Source organism: Notothenia rossii (genome assembly GCF_949606895.1).
Source record: "Notothenia rossii genome assembly, chromosome: 8".
NCBI lineage: Eukaryota > Metazoa > Chordata > Actinopteri > Perciformes > Nototheniidae > Notothenia > Notothenia rossii.
In genome coordinates this window covers 19,533,828-19,551,955 of record NC_136906.1, presented here as the reverse complement: position 1 = coordinate 19,551,955, position 18,128 = coordinate 19,533,828, and the positions used below count along the sequence as shown (strand labels likewise).

The 18,128-nt window shown below is 39.7% G+C and overlaps 2 protein-coding genes across 7 annotated transcripts in view; both read right to left on the bottom strand.

Moving 5' to 3' along the window:
* Positions 1-175: 175 nt before the first annotated feature.
* On the bottom strand, positions 176-8,926 carry prkcsh (PRKCSH beta subunit of glucosidase II). Of its 4 annotated transcripts, XR_013801430.1 has the most exons (19): positions 8,710-8,816; positions 8,309-8,455; positions 7,664-7,780; positions 7,101-7,196; positions 6,957-7,014; positions 6,346-6,463; positions 5,711-5,840; positions 5,365-5,449; positions 4,775-4,853; positions 4,202-4,285; positions 3,948-4,112; positions 3,765-3,861; positions 2,299-2,368; positions 1,960-2,049; positions 1,785-1,859; positions 1,604-1,703; positions 1,341-1,500; positions 1,036-1,081; positions 176-394 (listed from the first exon to the last, which is right to left on the bottom strand). XR_013801430.1 is itself a non-coding variant. In XM_079643581.1 (18 exons), the coding sequence occupies exons 2-17, from the start codon at positions 8,403-8,405 to the stop codon at positions 1,354-1,356; spliced, it is 1,608 nt and encodes a 535-aa protein (XP_079499707.1). In that variant the 5' UTR covers positions 8,406-8,455; positions 8,795-8,926; the 3' UTR covers positions 176-394; positions 1,341-1,353. The 4 variants fall into 4 exon arrangements, 3 of the variants coding, with proteins under 3 accessions (XP_079499707.1, XP_079499706.1, XP_079499708.1); XM_079643581.1 differs by lacking the exon at positions 1,036-1,081 and having other exon boundaries at positions 8,795-8,926; XM_079643580.1 differs by lacking the exon at positions 1,036-1,081.
* A 554-nt stretch (positions 8,927-9,480) lies between these two features.
* Positions 9,481-18,128, bottom strand: part of pde4a (phosphodiesterase 4A, cAMP-specific) — a 36,422-nt gene continuing 27,774 nt past the window's right edge. For all 3 annotated transcript variants that reach the window (XM_079643339.1, XM_079643340.1, XM_079643341.1), the window contains 7 exons: positions 17,906-18,004; positions 17,655-17,819; positions 17,440-17,539; positions 16,315-16,469; positions 16,106-16,228; positions 14,463-14,645; positions 9,481-13,701 (listed from right to left, as the gene is read on the bottom strand). In XM_079643339.1, the coding sequence (XP_079499465.1) occupies positions 13,180-13,701; positions 14,463-14,645; positions 16,106-16,228; positions 16,315-16,469; positions 17,440-17,539; positions 17,655-17,819; positions 17,906-18,004 (1,347 nt within the window). In that variant the 3' untranslated portion in view covers positions 9,481-13,179. The remainder of the gene's footprint in view (positions 13,702-14,462; positions 14,646-16,105; positions 16,229-16,314; positions 16,470-17,439; positions 17,540-17,654; positions 17,820-17,905; positions 18,005-18,128) is intronic.

The window sequence follows — 18,128 nt, the reverse complement described above, 5'->3', positions numbered from 1 at the left end:
TTTGTAAGAACAGTAATTGCTGCTCTTACATGTTGTATTTATAGGTTTTGTACTAAGCTCTTCCCCATACTGTTATCTCCCGCTAGGTTTCATAAATGCAAAACAGCAGTATTGATTTTAAGCCTGTTTGAAAATGGAGTTTTACACAGGAGCTAAAAATGAACACAAGTTTGAGTTGAGATAAAATGAGCTTTATTTGAAAACAATGGAATGAATACATTTGTCACAAATCAGAGAGAAAACACAACAGGAAGCAGAGGAAAGTGGATGTGTAGAGGAGATAACTGCTCATTGGAATTTCCGTTGTTTATTCTGAATTGTTTTTCAATGCCATGATGGTGCCTCTCACAACAACTTGGTGTTGCTGCAGTGACTGTGGTCCCTCAAGAACAACCTGCAAGAGTGAGCGCATACACATTCATTTCAGTGGCATGTTGTTAAGTCATGACTTCCAAGTTGTTAAAACGGAATAGCAATTTAGGTGAAATTGATCCCCGGCGGTTTGTTTTCCGAGGACTAAGCATTCACTCCACGGATGTATGCACTTCCTGTGTTATCTTGCAGTCAGCACTTCAATATGGGTATTACTGTTTAAATTGATTTAGGTCCATGAAACATAGATTATGTTGTCCCAGACTTTCTCGGCTCCATGCTTCCTTTAGCAGACCTAAAGATATCAGCACTATCAGTAAAGTAAAGCACAGCTTAGCTCAAAATCCTGTCTACAATCCAATAATAAACAGGAAGTTAGAAACAGCTAATGCGTTTAAAACACCCGATACATCTAAGTGTTCAATAAAGTACAGTAGCCTTTTGTTTATTTCAACAGGAAGCTACAGCTGATATCTATTCACTCTGCTCAGCATAACATGATATCAGTTTCCATTGCATCTAGCAACAGTAACACTGATATCACAGTTCAACAGCATTTTTACCAACATTAAAAAGTATACACAATGCTAAGCTGATTGAGTTAAGAGTTTAGTTCCTCTTTCATCCTAACAACTACAATAAGCTCAAGAAAGTTGCCTTTACCTTGCTCTTGTTGCTGCCTTGCTCTTCTTCTAAAGGGAAGCTGAAACTGCACAGGAGATGTATTGTATTGATGATTGTATTTTCTAATCCTTCATGATGCAGGTTTCACTGCACTCATATTTAGTTTGTTTGAGTAAGCACCATTTAGAAACTATGAACAGTTGCTTACTTTAGGTGCAGTATTCTTTGGGTTAAAAAAACCTGTCCCTCAAAATCTTAACAAAATAGCGCACGAGATAAATATCCTGCTGGGTAGAATATGGAGAGAAAATACGGTTCGCCAACACAGGAAATGAGTTACTCACAGATCAGGTGGGTCTAGAGCTCTTCATGCCCATGAAGCGCTGCATCCAGGCTGGGGGGCTCCTGGCAGATAGCCGGGCTGATGAACTCCAGCAGGTACTCGCAGCGGCTGGGCTCCGAGACAGATGTTACCACTGTCTCCTTTCCGCACGTTAACTTAATCTAAAAAGACAAAAGGTGATTTATTTGGTGCTGTGCCTTGTGCAATGAAAACTATTAATGGGGTGGGAAATGAAATGTTGAACTAGATCTGCCTGAGCCTCACCGTGGTGGACCTGTTCGGGCCCTGCCAGCACCCTGTCCCATGTTCATACTTCATCAGAGAGTAGATGTTATCCTCGGGACCGGCCCAATGCCCCCATGATCTACAGAAAACAAAAGATATGTTGCAAGTGAAGAGTGTATAAAGAAAGACCGAAAAAGAAACACCATGGATATTCCCTTACCCCAGGTTAGTTTCCGATCCACCAAACTTGGGTTTCTGGGACATTCTGTTGAATGGACAGAGCCTGTAGATGTACCTGGAAACAACATATTCAATCAGAAGTCTTCAGTAGTAGGAACCTAGATAATGATTAATGAGTACAATACTTGTTTTCCTAAGTCAGAGAGTGTACGTACTCGCTAGTAGACAACTCATAACACTGGCTATAGAGGTATGCAAACTCCGCATTGGGTCCAAAGTCAAAGGAGATTTCCTTCTCTAGGTTCCTGCAGAGACAAAGCAGACACGATTAGATGCATGCATGTTAAAACAAGGCATTGCACATCATGTGAAAATAAAAAGAGTAGAAAATAAACAAACATAAAAAGTTTAAAAAGGAATCCTTTATTTCTTCCACTAACACCACACTGACTGCGCAACACGATGGTCTATTGAAGCTGCTCAAAGTGCAGCTTTAGTAACCAACGCTGATTGCATTGTTGGCAAAGAAGCTGCTTCATATTCAGAGCACTTACTTGACCTGATCATCGACTTCTCGCAGAGCTCTCTCGGCTTCATCAAATGCATCCCTGGCTATCTGAGCAGCTGGGAATCAAAAGCACAGAATGCAAAGAAAGTCAATTCAGTCCAAGCTCATACACACAACTTACACACAGGCTTACACACCCACATCCCAAAGTCTGAGCAAAAAGTGCCCCGCTGTATGTAAAAGAAACATCTCTTCAATAAATCACATTGAGCTTTCGATCAACAACTTATGTGTGTACATTTGAATTCTAATTAATAGGTATTAGGGCTGGACAAGATATCGATATGATATAGATCAGTGGTTCCCAACCTGGGGGGCGCCAAAGATTGCAGGGGGGGCGCCAGGCCTCAGATGATTTGAGGCCAAATATCATATTTAGATTTTTATTTTCTTTTTTACATATAATTTTAACGCAATACATGATTGCCACTAAAAGCCTTGTCTCTACATTACAATAAAATATAAAAAATAATTGATTAATTAATTTGAATACAAATTCAAGTTAGTAGCTATTAAAGGCATAAAGAGACAGAAATGTTAAATTTTTTCTTTAACAGAAATGTTTCTTCTGCCCGTAAAAGTGTCCAAACCAGGCTTGTCTGGATAAGCGCATTTGTAAGACATAGTCATTGTCCATGCCGGTTTCAGTTGGATTATTTGTCACAGTTGCTCCGATCAGATCGGTCTCCTCCATTTTGTAGATTATTTACGACTTTTGAATCCACATAAACACATGGGCAAAATCCGGTTTACTTTGAGCATGTGTTTTAAACAATTTAATCTCTTTGTGAATTGTTTCCACTTGCGCGCCGTCCTTTAATTTCTTCATACAGCGGGAACCCAAATGAATGAATCCTGAGTCCAATAACCATCAAAGTCACTCCAATAGTGCTCCTTAATTATGCTTTCATCCTCCTTTAACTAAATACTTCACATTCATCCAGTTTGTGACAGTAGTTGTAGCATTTTGAGACTTTGAAACTTTAATTACCATTGTTGCGCCGGGGGGGGGGGGGCTTCCAACAGGAGTCATTTGAGGGGGCTCTTGGGAAAAAAGGTTGGGAACCACTGATATCGATAACGTGACACGAGACTGGATAGTCTTATGTTTCGAATATTGACTATAAAGCATAATTGTATTTTCATGGTTTTAACGGCTTTCAAAGTTATTGGTGTTGGTACATGTTTCTGGTTTAGAAATGTATCTTTACCAATTCAGTCATTATATCCACATTACGGATGATGATGATGATGATGATGATGATGATGATGATGATGATGACAAATCTTGTTTAAGATTTGTCAGCTGTACAGTATTGTTCCACTAAAGCATTATAATGTATAACGTGTCTCCCCTTATCCCCCAGCCCTAATTGATATGCAGTCACATTGGTGCTTTATGATCTCACAGCTGTGGACGGCTGACTCACTCACTTTCCTACAAACTCTTACCATCAATGAGGTTCTGCGTTTCCTGGTCGAAGGGTGGCATCGTCCCCTCGTCATCGTCTTCCTTCTTATCTGGGGTCTGCGTCGGAGGAGGGCTCTGCTGATCCAACACACAGAAGAGTGACTCACTAAAGGAAAACTTGAGTCATGCAGCATAAGTTTGAAGGAGAAATCGGGTGCGCTTACCTTATAGTCTCCGTCATCTTGGTCTTCTTCTTCGTCCTCTTCATCATCTTCCTCCTCTTCTTCTGGGATGTCTTCTTCAGGGTACTGCTCGGATTCGTTGTCAGAGGGGGGCTCTTTTATCTCCTCCCCTGGAGTCTCCACCTCTGCTGGGGTTTCCGTGTTGGCCTGCCGCCAGGAAAGATACACAGTTTCAAAAAGGAGGCAGAGGCTTCCACACGTTGGGCTTCACTAAAGAAGAATGTGCAGGGGCTTACCTCTGATGTGTATTTCTCTTTGATGTTATTCCAAACTGACTCAAAGGCTACAGAGTCCACTTTGTCAACTCCTCCTAACAGTCCCTAAACCCAAAGACAATACTCACATTTAGATTCAGCTCCGTCAAATTTGTTTCTAGAATTGTTTCATTTCTGACATGTAATGGTAAGTGCACTTTAAAGCATTCATACACTTTTCACCAATGATTTTCAATGACTTCTCCATGACCTTTACCTCATTTTCCATGACTAAAGAAAATGACTCTTTCTCAGCGGTACCACTGAAAATTGTTTATGTAACAGGAAAATAAGGTCTGCATATGAAACATGTTGTAAAACAAATAACTTACAGTATTTATTATCATCGATTAGATCAAATATGAATTATATTTGATGCAACTTTAGTTCGATTTTCATGACTTTTCCAAAGCTTTGGGAAGAATATTTTTTTTCAGAACTTTTCCAGGGCCTGGAATTAGCATTTTGAATTTCCATGACTTTTCCAGGTTTTTAATGACTGTATGAACCCTGACTTTACCATCAGGGTTTTTATAGGAACACACGAATAATCACCTGTGCCTCTGCTTCTGTGAAGGATCCGTCTGAATCCGGGTCGAGCTCAGAGTGGGACAGAAGCTCAGCCACGGAGACACTGACACAAACAAAGACACGTCATTGAGTTACAGCAAGCACAAATAATACTTACTATCACACTAATGATCAAACAAAAAGGTACATATGAAAGATATGAGTATACCACATCAGAAGAAAAAGAGGGAGGGCTTCAATGTATACTGTTCCCTTATTGCAAATGTTCACTACTCCCTGCAAGTCTATTTCATTGTAACTGGAGAAATGTTCTCAACTGTCTTCTAAATAAAGAATTGTACATTTAAAAAAAGAAAGATATGAGTATACATTTGTTTTTAAAGAGTGATAAAATATTTTCTGGCCTTTTTTGGTTTAAATAAATGTAGTCTCTCGAGCAGCAATTTGGATTCCAATTATACAAGTCACAAAACAAACTTAACTTAAAAGAAATCACTCCAGATTTACAAATGCTGCATTTCTCCTTTTCATTATTGTGTTCAACCTGGTGAGCCTGACAACACAGGCTTCTCCCATGATGGGTGCTAATACTACTTGAGGGTGCTGATACTCACGAGCCATCTGCATCATCATCCAGTTCAGACAGCACCTCAGCCATTTTAGCCTTGTCCTTCTCCATTTGAATAACAGCCTTTTGTTCTGAAACAAAAAATATCATTTATCTATTATTATTGATTCTAATCATACACACATATATTGTATACAGTGTTACCACATGCTGTTATATAACATCAACTTCAGGGCAGAAGTCTCATCAGCGTCAAGTTTTAGTATAACTGGTGCAAATGGAGTCCAGGTAACTTCATCTAGCTCAGAAATGTGATAAAACAGACTGTACTATATGTTACGTGATGCTCTGTTCAAACAGGAGAGGTGAAATGCTTTCACATGATCATTTACCTTCCCAGGCCTTCAGATGGCGCTCTTTGGCTTCTTTTTCTGGCTGCTCTGCAGTCTCCTTCACTGTTCTCAGGGCCTCCACCTTAGCTTCCAAATCTTTCTTACCGATCTGAATATCTGCTTGTTTGGCCTGTAGAGGACAATCAAAATGATACCTTTAATCAATTTAAGAACACACACGCAATCCCTGAAAACGCCATGCCGTTTACAAAACTATACCATGAAATCTACTCAAAGGAGAACAGCTGTGAGCAGCAAAGGCAACAGAGAAGAATAAGAACAACCTGGGAGACCTGGCACCTCTTTATTTACTATGAGCGTTATGTGCTTGTTTGTGTTTTACAGGAGGATTAAGATGGCCGTTTCTAGTTTCTTGGTGTGAACCAGGCCGATACAAAGTGAGTGGGATGATTTGGTCACTCCTACAACTACTCTCAGTTTTTGTGCATAATAAGCAAAAGAATAGGTGACATAACTAGACATATAAAACATTTTTGTAAACACCTTCATCCGTCTTTATGAAAGTGTCAGTACCCTGTATGAAACATATTTGACGATGAGAAAATAAATGTGTCAGAGCTACGAATCTTAATTATTACACAAACAAATTCCAACGGTTCTGTTGTCATTCATACTTTCTTTTCCTCTAGGCCCCTCTTTGCATCCTGGATCAGTTGTTGCTTAAGCAGAAAGCCTTCCTTAGTGATCTCTGCCATCTTCTGCAGGCTTTCCCTCTCTTTGCGCCCCAACTCCCTGCAAATCACACGAAATATAAAGAAAATACTCAACAATAAACAAAGCATTTCATATTTTCAGACCATATGCCCGTGTCTGCCCGGGTCCTCCGACACGGGCCTGCTCTCCATCCCCCACTCTCGCCTCCGAACTGTTGGTGACAGGGCGTTCAGTGTTGCGGCCCCCACCCTCTGGAATGCACTTCCTGCCGAGATCCGTAATGCTGCCTCCCTGGACATCTTCAAATCATCATTAAAAACACACCTGTTCACCCTGGCCCTCGGGCCCTAGCCCTTTCTTGGTCCCCCGGCTTCCTTTATTTTTTGTTTGCCCTTTGATTGTCTGTTTGTTTTGTTTGTCCACCATGTACAGCGACCTTGGGTCCCTTGAAAGGAGCTATATAAATATCATTTATCATTATTATTATTATGTATAGGCTGTCTGAACAGATCAGGCTTATTCTTGCTGGTGTACTTAAGTTATTAGAGTTATAAGACAAAACCATTCCCACCTGCAGGTGTTCTGACAGGCAGCACCACTGTTGTACTCATCTGTTGTGTCACAGCAATCTATACAAGAAACGCAGATGTTAGACAAAAAAGCTGCCCACACAACACACCCGTAAGAGGTAGGCATAACAGTTTAAAATACATACCACAAATGCCGTCATTGATGCGGGAGGAAGGGATGAAGCCCGGTCGGAAACCTGCGTTGGTGCAGTGGAAGCTGCCGTTGGGACAAGCAGCAGTGCCTGCAAAATAATACTTGGAGTATAACAGGTGCTCCATATTGTCATGACCTTGAAAAGTTAGAAGATTCAGACCAAGCAGCTTTTCTAAACAATTCACATTACTACTAATATTGTAAATAAAATTACTATTATATTTAAATGTATGTCTTTTCAGTGTCATAGCATTAGAGATACTCTTCAGTTGTATAGCCTTTTGTGACCGGTTGCCTTTTATTAAAGGGTTTAGTGTTTGTACAGAAGTGTTTGATATGTTCCTTCGTTTTTATAGTGAAACTATTTTTTTAAAGTTGTCCCTCGCAAGGTGTGTCTTTAATGTTGAACTAATAGAAAGATGTCCAGTGTTGGATCTGTTTTCCTCTGTACCAAATGTCCACCCAACCGGGCTATGAACGGAACTCTGACTTCTGTAATGTTACACACCTACTAGATGGCAGTGTAGGCGTCAAAAGCATTCAGTATATACGCACCTGGTTCATCGGAGCCATCCTTACAATCACAGTAGTCATCATTCACTCTGTCAAAGGGAATCGTGCGGGAGCCATCTAGGCAAGTAAAAGGTTTGCCCTCTTCGTAGAACTGCCGTTCTGTCGAGGTTGAACAAAAGAAACGGGTCAGAAATATGGCAGATCCAAAACTAAGGAACTTATTTTGAACTCTATCCCGAGTGCAAAGTATACAACTGTACTCCAGAGGTGGAAGAAGTACTTAGATATTTTTACCTGAGTGTATGAATACAGTGTTACAAGTCAAAGTATTGCATTGCAAATGTTGATCAAGTAAAAGTAAAACATTATTAGCATCCATATATACTTAAAGTACCAAAAGTAAAAGCAGTCATTATGCAAATTGACATAAATGAATACAATCTGGTAAAGGAGCAACCAATTTGTGTTACTTTGCATGCTGCAGGGTAGAAGTAACTAAAGGTATACAATAAATATAGTGGAGTAAAGTACATGATTTCCTTATGATTTGTAATGGAGTAGAAAGACAAAGTAGCAACACATTGAAATACTCACGTAAAGTACTAGTACTTCAAAATCTTACTTCACCACTGCTGTACTGTACTCGTATGTCATTATTAGTTGTGATTATGAATTATGAAAGCTTACTTGACAAAGGGACACCCCGAGGTCGTTGGACTTCCACCGCTGAGACTCCCACACTCAGCAGCAGCATTAGCAGGTACTGAGTCTGACAGGACGTCATCTCCGCAATCGATCAGTATTTAGGAATATTGAGCTGTACCCAAACCGCCTCTATGACACAAAATGTGTAGATTAATACAGGAACCACCATGTTAAAACAATAAACATATCGGGACAAGAACGATAATGTTATATCAACTAAAATCCATCAAGTATCTTCGCTTGTTCTGGTTTCGACAACGACTTCTTGTTAGCTAACACAGTAACGCGAACTAGCCAATTTAACTAAAAGCAACCTCTAAAATAACACGTAAATAAATATAAATAGCAGGAGTGCGTAACCATTTATAATAACATAATTATACCTTAAGCGTACACGGTAAATACTGTTGGTAGACACAAAGAAAACGTTTAACAATTGCTTAAAACAAGCTAATAGCTAATCATTACCGGTCAATGCACCGCTTAGTTCCGTGTTGTCAAAGCGCATGCGTACAGCTCCGCCCCGCTGTGTCTGGTTTCTCTCTGATTGGTCGACGCTTTGTTTAGCCCCTGTGATTGGCTGAGAGCCGTGGCAGCCGCCTAAAGAAGAGGATTCTGGGGAGGATTCAGCCTTCTCATGGCAGAGTCAGACAGGTGCAGGTAGTCATCACTCTTTGCACTGTTTATCATTAGACCGTGTTTCATTCAGGCATCGTACAAACTACACGTTAATATCTATGGTTAATATCGATAACGTGGAAAAATTAGGGCACTATCATTTAATTGTATCCTATAAAAGGTAAAATGTAAACAACAACTAAAGGACGTTGCCTGCAATATATAGTAATAGGATAATACAGTCTCTACAAACATGCTACAGTTAAAAATAAGATTAAGCTCAAATAGTCAGGAACAATACAATATCACTTTACATACAACATTTATTTACATTACTAAATATTATTTGAACACTCTTTGGGTTTATATTTCAATTTTTTCATATAGTATTGCACTATGTGGATTTTGATTGACTATGTGTTTGTACCATATATTGTATATTTTTTCAGTATCTGTTTTTCTATCCTGTTGTTTCTTATGCGGACTAAATTTGCTAACAAACCACCTAGCATATGAAACTGTAATAATAGTGACAATTGTATTGCATTTAATATAAAAATCTTACTTTATTTGTATTTTTAACACACTTTACAGTACCGAACAGTGAAATAAAAGAAAAATATACTGATATACTATAATATTGTTTTATATATAGATGTTTGCTTATTAAATGCATTTATTCACAAAATGACACCTCAGCTCTGTTGAGAGGAAAAACTTTCATAAAAATAATATAATAAAAAATAACTTGGACACATTTTACACATTACAGCAAGATCATTTACAAATATTACAATCATTTCATGTTGTTTTTTCACCTTGAATAATCTTTCTTACTTGTGAACAAACACATGAATTAAAGCCCAGAAAAAAATATTCACAGAGGGGTCAGTCTGTGAAAAAGTGACCTGACAGCCACCCAAGATGGGAACCACTAGGCCACCACGGGACGGACATCTAGGCTAACAAAGATTGAAGTTACTAAGAAATAGAAGTGGTGGTAGTACTAAAATGGCCAAGGTAGATAAGGACACATGTATTCCTTTTCAAAATGTCACATCCAATGTGACTACATCAGCTCAACTTTGACTTTATCAGTCAAATTAGTTCAATTTCACATGGACTATTAATGGACTTGTTTGTTTGAATAGACCTCTAGAAAAGTCGTTAACATTGACTACTGCACAACGACTTTGTGATTTGGCCCAATGTAAAATGATCAATGGGTGACTGCCAATGACCAAACCACCAGACACAGACTGAATACTACCTGAAACACACTGTCTGCCTCAAAACCTGACGAAATAAAGTGCTGGTACAAATATATTTGATTTCAACAATAAATGTGGACGATTAAAATATGTTAGCACAAGTGAGCGAAAACATAACTAGAGAATGAAAAGGTGAGGATGTGGCCTGCAGTGTTTTAGTGGTTCACAAAACAACCTTAAGTGGTTATTTGTCAATCATTATGACTTGGATAAATTTATAATTTACAATCCAATATTACATTATATACAAGATTGGTTATGCTTATAGCTATATCATCAACACATGATTCATTTTCTAGACCATCCACCAGAATGATATAAAAATAAACTGTACACAAACTGTTCAAAGAAAACACTTCCCATGGTTTTCTTTTCATCATTTAAAAAGAATGGCAGCAATCAATCAGTTGAATACATTTCTTAATAAGAAACAATTGCTACAGTATCGTGTTTGTATGGCAAGTAAATATTGATGTTTTTATAGCTTATGACAAAACAAGAAGCCACAAAAACAAAGCAACATCTTTAAAGTGAAAGGCCGATGCATATGGGAATCTTTTATTTAAGTAACTGCAGTAGTAATCCTGGATTCCCATTGTACAAGGTGAAAGCCTGTGTGGTGGCCCGGCAGCTCTGCTCCGTCCTGCGACAGAGCAGGTCGAACACACAGGCTTATGTTGCTCCGAGCTGTGGCGTCTTCAGATAAGCTCAGTCACTGACCTGCAGGAACTTGCTCTTACCCTTCAAAAGAACCACACTCATGTTATTTTATTCGTTTTTTTTTACCCTGTGAAAAACAAACACCTAAACAAGCTGTGACCTATTTGAGCTGATCAAATCCTGAACACCATTCAACAACTTGTGTTGATGCCGGTGAGGGACCAATGACACATATGACAACCTCTTAAGCATCCTGCCATCTCTCTCTGTTACATTTACTCATGACCACACAAAAAGCCACACAAACAAACAAATACACGCATCAACTCCATCATGTCAAATCGATAACTGGTCAGATTCAAACTAAAGGATTACAGGACATCCGTATTCGTTCTCACCGCCCGCAAAATCTTATCTCATAATTCTTATTCCCTCCTCATGCTTTCATGAAGCTATAAGAAAGTAATTGTACCTTCCTGATAAAAAAACAGCACATTCTTTATGGTAGTCCGAGCTCAGCAACAACATTATTGGCAGCAATGTTTTTCCTTTTCCCTCTATATGCAATGCTGGATACACTGTGTATAGACACACTGATACTCACAGAAATAAGCATACTGACGTGATATAAATATACTAGGATATCTATTATATATCTTATAAATCTACATACTGGCAGGTATGTATCCTGCATCTGACATTAAGGCAAAAAAGCATCAAACATAACAAGGATGATTAGGGACTGCCAGACCAGCTTTTGGTCAAGTAACGCTTCTTTCTCCTGACATTCTGCCTCCCTGATTTTCATCTTCATCCATATTCCTTCAAATCACTTCACCCACTGAAGCTTCTCATCCTTTCCTTTGGTGAGAATCATTTTGTATGAGGAGAAATAACCACGCAGTGCAAGTGGGTGTGAGATGGCAAGTGGAAATTTGTTCTGCTGATGAAATAATTCTGTATCCCTTCAACATATTTAGAAATTGTTAAATAGAAAATAGGCAAAACTTATGCTTCAAAGCATCACATGGCTTATTCTCAGAAAGTAAAAAAAATCATTCTAATAAGAAAAAAACCATAAGCTGGAAAAAGTCCACTGATGGTTGTGGAGGTGGTGATGATTGCTCTGCATCTAGACTTCTGAGTTATTATATTACCAGAAGAGCAACAAAGGAAGACTTACAGCTTAAAAAATGTCACCACAGAAACTGTACGTGTGAGATACACACCACAATACCATGAACAGTAAAGAGAGATCTTTAACAAGAGACAATCAAAAATGATAACAATATTAGACAGTCCTGTCCCACAATGCATTGCTTCACGACAGCTCCATTCAGGAAGCTGGTATTTCAGAAAGGCACAGAGCCATCTTGCACCAGTAGCACTCTCCTCGTAAAGGGAAAAGGGGTATTGGAGCCGGCGGCCCCTCCATCGCAGCATCTTCTTTTCCTTCAGCATCTTCCTCTCTCCTCCTCCAACTCTGTGGATTTTCTTTTCTTTCCGACAGAAATGGAAAAAAAAGTCCCTCGGCTGAGAAGCTTGTCAGAGGAGAACAGTTTCTGTTGAGGTTCTAACGAACATGAATTACTAATACTGACTGAACACTAGTTAATACTCCTTTAAGAGATGGCTTTTTCCAAAGAGATTCATTACTGATCAATGTCCCTCATGTAAATGCACACACACAAATACATGGTCAAGAGTGTGTGTCTGTGTATGTTTGTGTGAACAGAGGAAAAGAAGGGGTACATTTGCGCACAAATTACACTGCATGACTGATGTATGCACTCACATTATTGAATTGGTTTATTTTGACATGACTTGCTCCTACTATGTGTGTTTGTGTGACTTCCTGTGTGTGTGTGTGTGTGTGTGTGTGTGTGTGTGTGTGTGTGTGTGTGTGTGTGTGTGTGTGTGTGTGTGTGTGTGTGTGTGTGTGTGTGTGTGTGTGTGTGTGTGTGTGTGTGTGTGTGTGTGTGTGTGTGTGTGTGTGTGTGTTTGTGTGTGTGCATCACAGTCCCAGAGTGCTACGCTGTCTTCAGTTGTCTGTCTTGAATGCTCTCCTCAGTTCCTCTTAGTCTAAAGTTTGTTGTGAAATCGGTCGGAGGACTTGTCACCACTCCAAATCTACAGTTGCTGTGTAATTACCTTCTCTTGAAGCGATTTACATTTTTTCCCTTTTTGAAAAATATATTTAAAGGTCTGTACTGTCATTGCAGTCTTATTTGTTCTCGGTTTGGCCATTGAAAAGGATGAACAAAATGATGTGTGCACGGGAGGAGGGAGATGCGGGAGCAGAACTCATGTATCTTCGGCTTGTGAAGAAGAATCTTCCTCTTCCTCTACAGGACTTGTGTCAGAAAGTCTCTCCTTTTCAGATCTTACCTCCAACTGAGCCTTTAGCTCCTCCTCCTGTTCCTCCTCCACCTCCTCCTCCTCCATTGCTACCTCCTCTTCCTCTTCTATAATGTCCCCATTTTCCTCCTCTGCCATTATGTCCTCCTCTTTTTTGTCCTCTTCCTCGTCCTCCTCCTCCCCCTTACTGCAGTCTTGTGCCACGTGGTTCAGTGTAGGCATGTCCCCCTCGTCCTCCTCTTCTCCCTGAGTGCCGTCCTCCAGGGTGAGCTGAAACTGAAACTTGTCCATGCAGACGTTTAGATCCTTATCCTGGCACACAGGTGGTGGCGAGGGGCTTTGTGGGATAGTGCTCTGGTACCAGTCCCTGTTGTCCTCCAGAGTGTCCAGGATGTCCTGGGCATCAGGGTGCACAAGGTCCCCCCATGTCTCCCACAGCGGGTGGACAATGTAGTCAATAAAGCCCACCTGCATTCAGAAAAAAGAGTGTGATTCCCATGATAGAAAACCACAGATTAACATTAAAAATGTACGAGGATGACTGCTGTGATCAGAGCTGACGGATCACTCTACACCAGGGGTGTCCAAACTACGGCCCGGGGGCCATTTTGAATCGGCCCTCAGCTAATTCTAAAAGTGTAATGAAATACGGCCCACAAATGAAACTTGTGCTTGTCTTGTATTGTACTTCTTAAATATATATGTAAACATATATTACACAGTATTCATGTGTTAATAAGCCCACTTTTAAAATAAATTCAGTCAATTAAATTTGAAAACATTTTCTAACAAATCGAACTTGATAAGAAAAAAGCCCAATAACTTATTTGTATAACAACCGTTAAATAGACCCTTCATACTTCCTCTTATGGTAAGCAATCTGAGGCTCCTGTTTAAAGGAATGAGCTGCCAACAAAATAAATGAAACCCTATGGAGAGCTGGGATGTATGCTGTTTTTTCTTAATACATATTCAAGTAACAAGCATAATTTATTCACATTTTATTTATTTTGCTGACTTATAACTTAACTTATAAGGCAATATAACTCACCTCACCTCAGTGGCCCTGCCCTTCCTATATTTTTCTGTATTTGGCCCTCAGTGAAAAAAGTTGGAGACCCCTGCTCTACACTGTCGTTATCACCCCGCCTACAGCATCAACACTTATCGAGTTGTGCACAGAACATGATTCATACGTGTGTGTATATTTCAGGGCTGGTCATCTTTACCTGGCTCTTTTCCACAGACGCAGTGTGTTTGTCGCACATGGGGCTGATCTCCATCCCTCGCTCTCTCTCCTTATCTCCCTGCCTGAAGAACTCCTCCATTATCCTCTCCGTCCATTGTCGATACACAGCCAGGGGTTTCGTGGGATTGCTTAGGTCAGCACAGTGCACCATGTTCCTTAGCACCTGCATAAACACAGAGGAACATTTTACACAATATACACATCAAGTATCAAGCCCTAAATGCAGATTACCATGGAGGTCATTAACACACATTCCAGTAATTATTTCAGCACATAAAGTGTGGTTGTGCTATTTTTGGCGGGATTGTATGTTTTATTATTTGCTAGTATAACTCCAAAATCCAATTCCCTGCTTAAAAAACGTTCTTAACGATATTCTGTTATTGACAGATTCTGAATTTACAGTAAAATTGTTGGATACACAAACATTTCCATTAATGCATGTCCTTTTCTATTCCTGCTGATGGTTTTATCACCTACTTTGGGAAGTATGTATATCATGTTTAAAAAGCTATGCCACCAATTATGACTTCATGGAGTCTGGCTTAAATTGTTCTCTTGTCTCTCTTCAGAAAGTTGCAGAAGTCTTTAGCACAGAAACCTCCTGCGATGCTAACCCAATCCCCTTCACTCCCTTTTTAGTGCAAATCATAACTCTTTTATGAAATATGTGTCTTAGTCGTGTACTTTATCCAATGCAAACAACCAATTTGTGTTAAAAAACTACAGACGAGAGATATTGATTCCTTTCATAAACCTGAATCAAAAGATTCCCAAAGAAATACCTGGTGGACCTCCATCAGTCAGGAATAAAAGTGGAGTAGTGAACCATCACTCCCAACCTCCGTTTAGATGACAACAAAGGAAGACTTTTCCTGGGCTTACTCTTGCAAAGACAAGAATATCTTGGGGTATTCTCTTCCTTCCATTCACGGCCATCTAAATGAAAGCTCATATTCCCTCATTTCTGCGTAGTTGACATCAACCAGTCCATCAAATGCAAAATCTTGCCCCACACAAGATCTCTCTGTTGTCATTGACAACATAAAGAAGCACCTACTTCATCCATCAAATATTCAAGAAGAACAGTCCAATGCACTCTTCGGCCCGTCCACACAGCAGCGTGCGTTGAAGCTTGCAGGTGGGCGTGTCTGAAACTCGACCAACAACCAATCACATCAATCTCCCGCCCCTGACACAAGGGCACACGGTTTGATTGGCTAGAGCTTGTACTGGCATATTATTTGATTGGCTGGCGCTTCCGTCGAAGCTTCAAAAGTTGAACATTGCTCAACTTTTGCAGCGAGCAACGCGAGCAAAGCGAAGCAACGCTCCCACAATGCAGTTCGGCAAAGCGTGACGTCACCCCATTCAAAGTGAATGGGTAGAAGCGTTGAAGCTTCAACGCACGCCAACTAAAAAGCCACAAGTAAGATGGCTACAAGGTTTTTATTGTCAAGTTTGACCAATCATCCTAACATGGACAAACATTTTCCATGTTTTTAGAATTTAACTATGAAATATCCTCTCGATTACATAATAGTTTTACCTTCTGCCAAAAGAGTGCTTTGAACCTTTATTTTTTGACCTTACTTATAAATGAACTGAAAGGTGAGGTCTCACCTGTATCCTGTCATTGTAATGGTCAAGCAGCAATACTCCAGAACTTGTCACTTTCTTCGTTTCCACCATAGTCTTGAGGTCGGCCAGCAAACTCATGTGTTTAGACATATCTGTTGCCAAAACCTGGGAAAACAATTGAAAACATTATAAAGGGGTGCGTAGCCGAGTGAGAGCTTCATAATTCAAGCCTGTGTGCTGACAACACTCACCATGTCAATGACAAGTTTCCTCAGGCTCTGTCTCTGCCTCTTGCTCAGGTTCTGGAAGATGTCACAGTTGTCTTCATGAAGCAGCTTGAAGCCCACAGCTAGGTGATGGTTCTCCAACACAGACTCGTCGTTGTACATCAGGGCTAGCTCTGAATCTGAGGGAAGCACCATCCAACACTTACGGTAAGCCAAAAACACATACAGTTGTTCCCCCATTTGGGTGGCATTGTTCAAACATTTACAACTACTCAGTTGATTAAGGAAGAAGCACAGTGCCATTTATGCTCAGAGACAATAACTTCAATATACAACTAGAAAAAGCACACAATTGACAAACCAAACAGATGAATGTACTAAAAACGTAACAAGTAAAAGTGTGCTTTTTCACTTTAACTCAGGAGGATTCACTAGAAAATGCAACACTATTAGAACATTTTTAACTCAGTGGAGTGTATTATAAACATTAGACACCACAAAATTAGAACAAACTATTCAATACAGTTATAAAAACACTATAATACAATAATACTTAAAATAGCAACATAAAACTAATTGAGTGTCTTTAAATGTCACTACTTCAAATTATTTTATTTCAGATCACGACACAGTAATTAATGGTATGTGCAGTATTGTCACATAAAATGATTAGAGTTGTAATTTGATTTAGAGGATATGTTGTTATTAAGAAACAAAACAATAAAAACAATGTTTTGCATAAAACTGACATGATAAATACTTGAAAGAAGAGTTTAGAAACAATATTCAAATGAAGCCTTCACTGTGTAAAAAGAAAATAAATACCAGGTCTTCTCAGAATAGCTAACCTAGCAAAGTGGCCTCATGTAGTTCCTACATAGTGGTTCTAGCTACCTGCCTTGTGGTCTTTTAAAATCAAGAGACTCAAAGATTGCACCTTTCATTATTTTATTGGATATTTGATAGCTTGCCTCCTTTGTTGGGACTAGTCTTGGGGAAATACATCACGTATCTGGTGTATTCACTTCTGAAACACTTTAGCATTTCTGCAAAAACAGCTTTTTGTTTGTTATTTTCATCATCATGTCCGTTGTTTTCTATTCTTTCTTTCTGAATTGAAATGTTTAAATGTGCGTCATTCCGACTCACTTGTGTTTATGAGGAATTGGTTGGACACTCCTGGATGGTCCACATCGTGGATGGCAGCCGCAAATAACGCAGCTAGTATCTCTAGATCAGTGAACACAGCCTGTCAGAGAGAAATAAGAGAACAAAATCATTTGTAAACACTTGACCTTTTACTATGTTATCCTTTGAGGGCTTGGTATTTGTGCATGTGAAGTGAGATGTGTAGAGGTATTTACATCTAGAGCCGGCGTGGATAGTAGTACATGAGTAGACTGAGTGACGTCTGCAGCGTGGAGGCTGTTGTGGTAGGCCACGTTGGCATGGTAGTGGTCCTCCAGGGTCATCACATAGGTGACAAACGTATCCACGGGGATCCGAAAGGTATTTAGCAGATCTCTTTCCTACAGCCACATGGTCACAGTTAAGTCAGGCTACATGATATACTGTATAACCCATTGTTAGTGAAAGCTCTTTCCCCGTCTCTCACCTGGAAGATGGAAAACATTATGCAGCTCAGGGGTCTGTTATTAGAGAACTCCGCCACACGAAAGATATTAAGGCCCCACATGTTTAAGTCAGTCAGCTCCTGAAGGCATAACAGGAAACATTAACACATGTCACTACAACAATCATACTTCAGTAGTTTGTTCTTCATACGGCTGAACACATTTCATATAAAAAACACAATATGGATTTGTGTAATATCCAAA

What these genes read in the sequence shown, in the direction of transcription:
- prkcsh (XM_079643581.1), bottom strand. Translation starts at nt 8,405, where the DNA reads ATGACGTCCTGTCAGACTCAGTACCTGCTAATGCTGCTGCTGAGTGTG. An exon ending in GATGATGATGCAGATGGCTC is followed by an intron (nt 4,854 to 5,364) that starts GTGAGTATCAGC and finishes TGTTTGTGTCAG; the next exon opens with TGTCTCCGTGGCTGAGCTTC. An exon ending in AAGATGACGGAGACTATAAG is followed by an intron (nt 3,862 to 3,947) that starts GTAAGCGCACCC and finishes GTGTTGGATCAG; the next exon opens with CAGAGCCCTCCTCCGACGCA.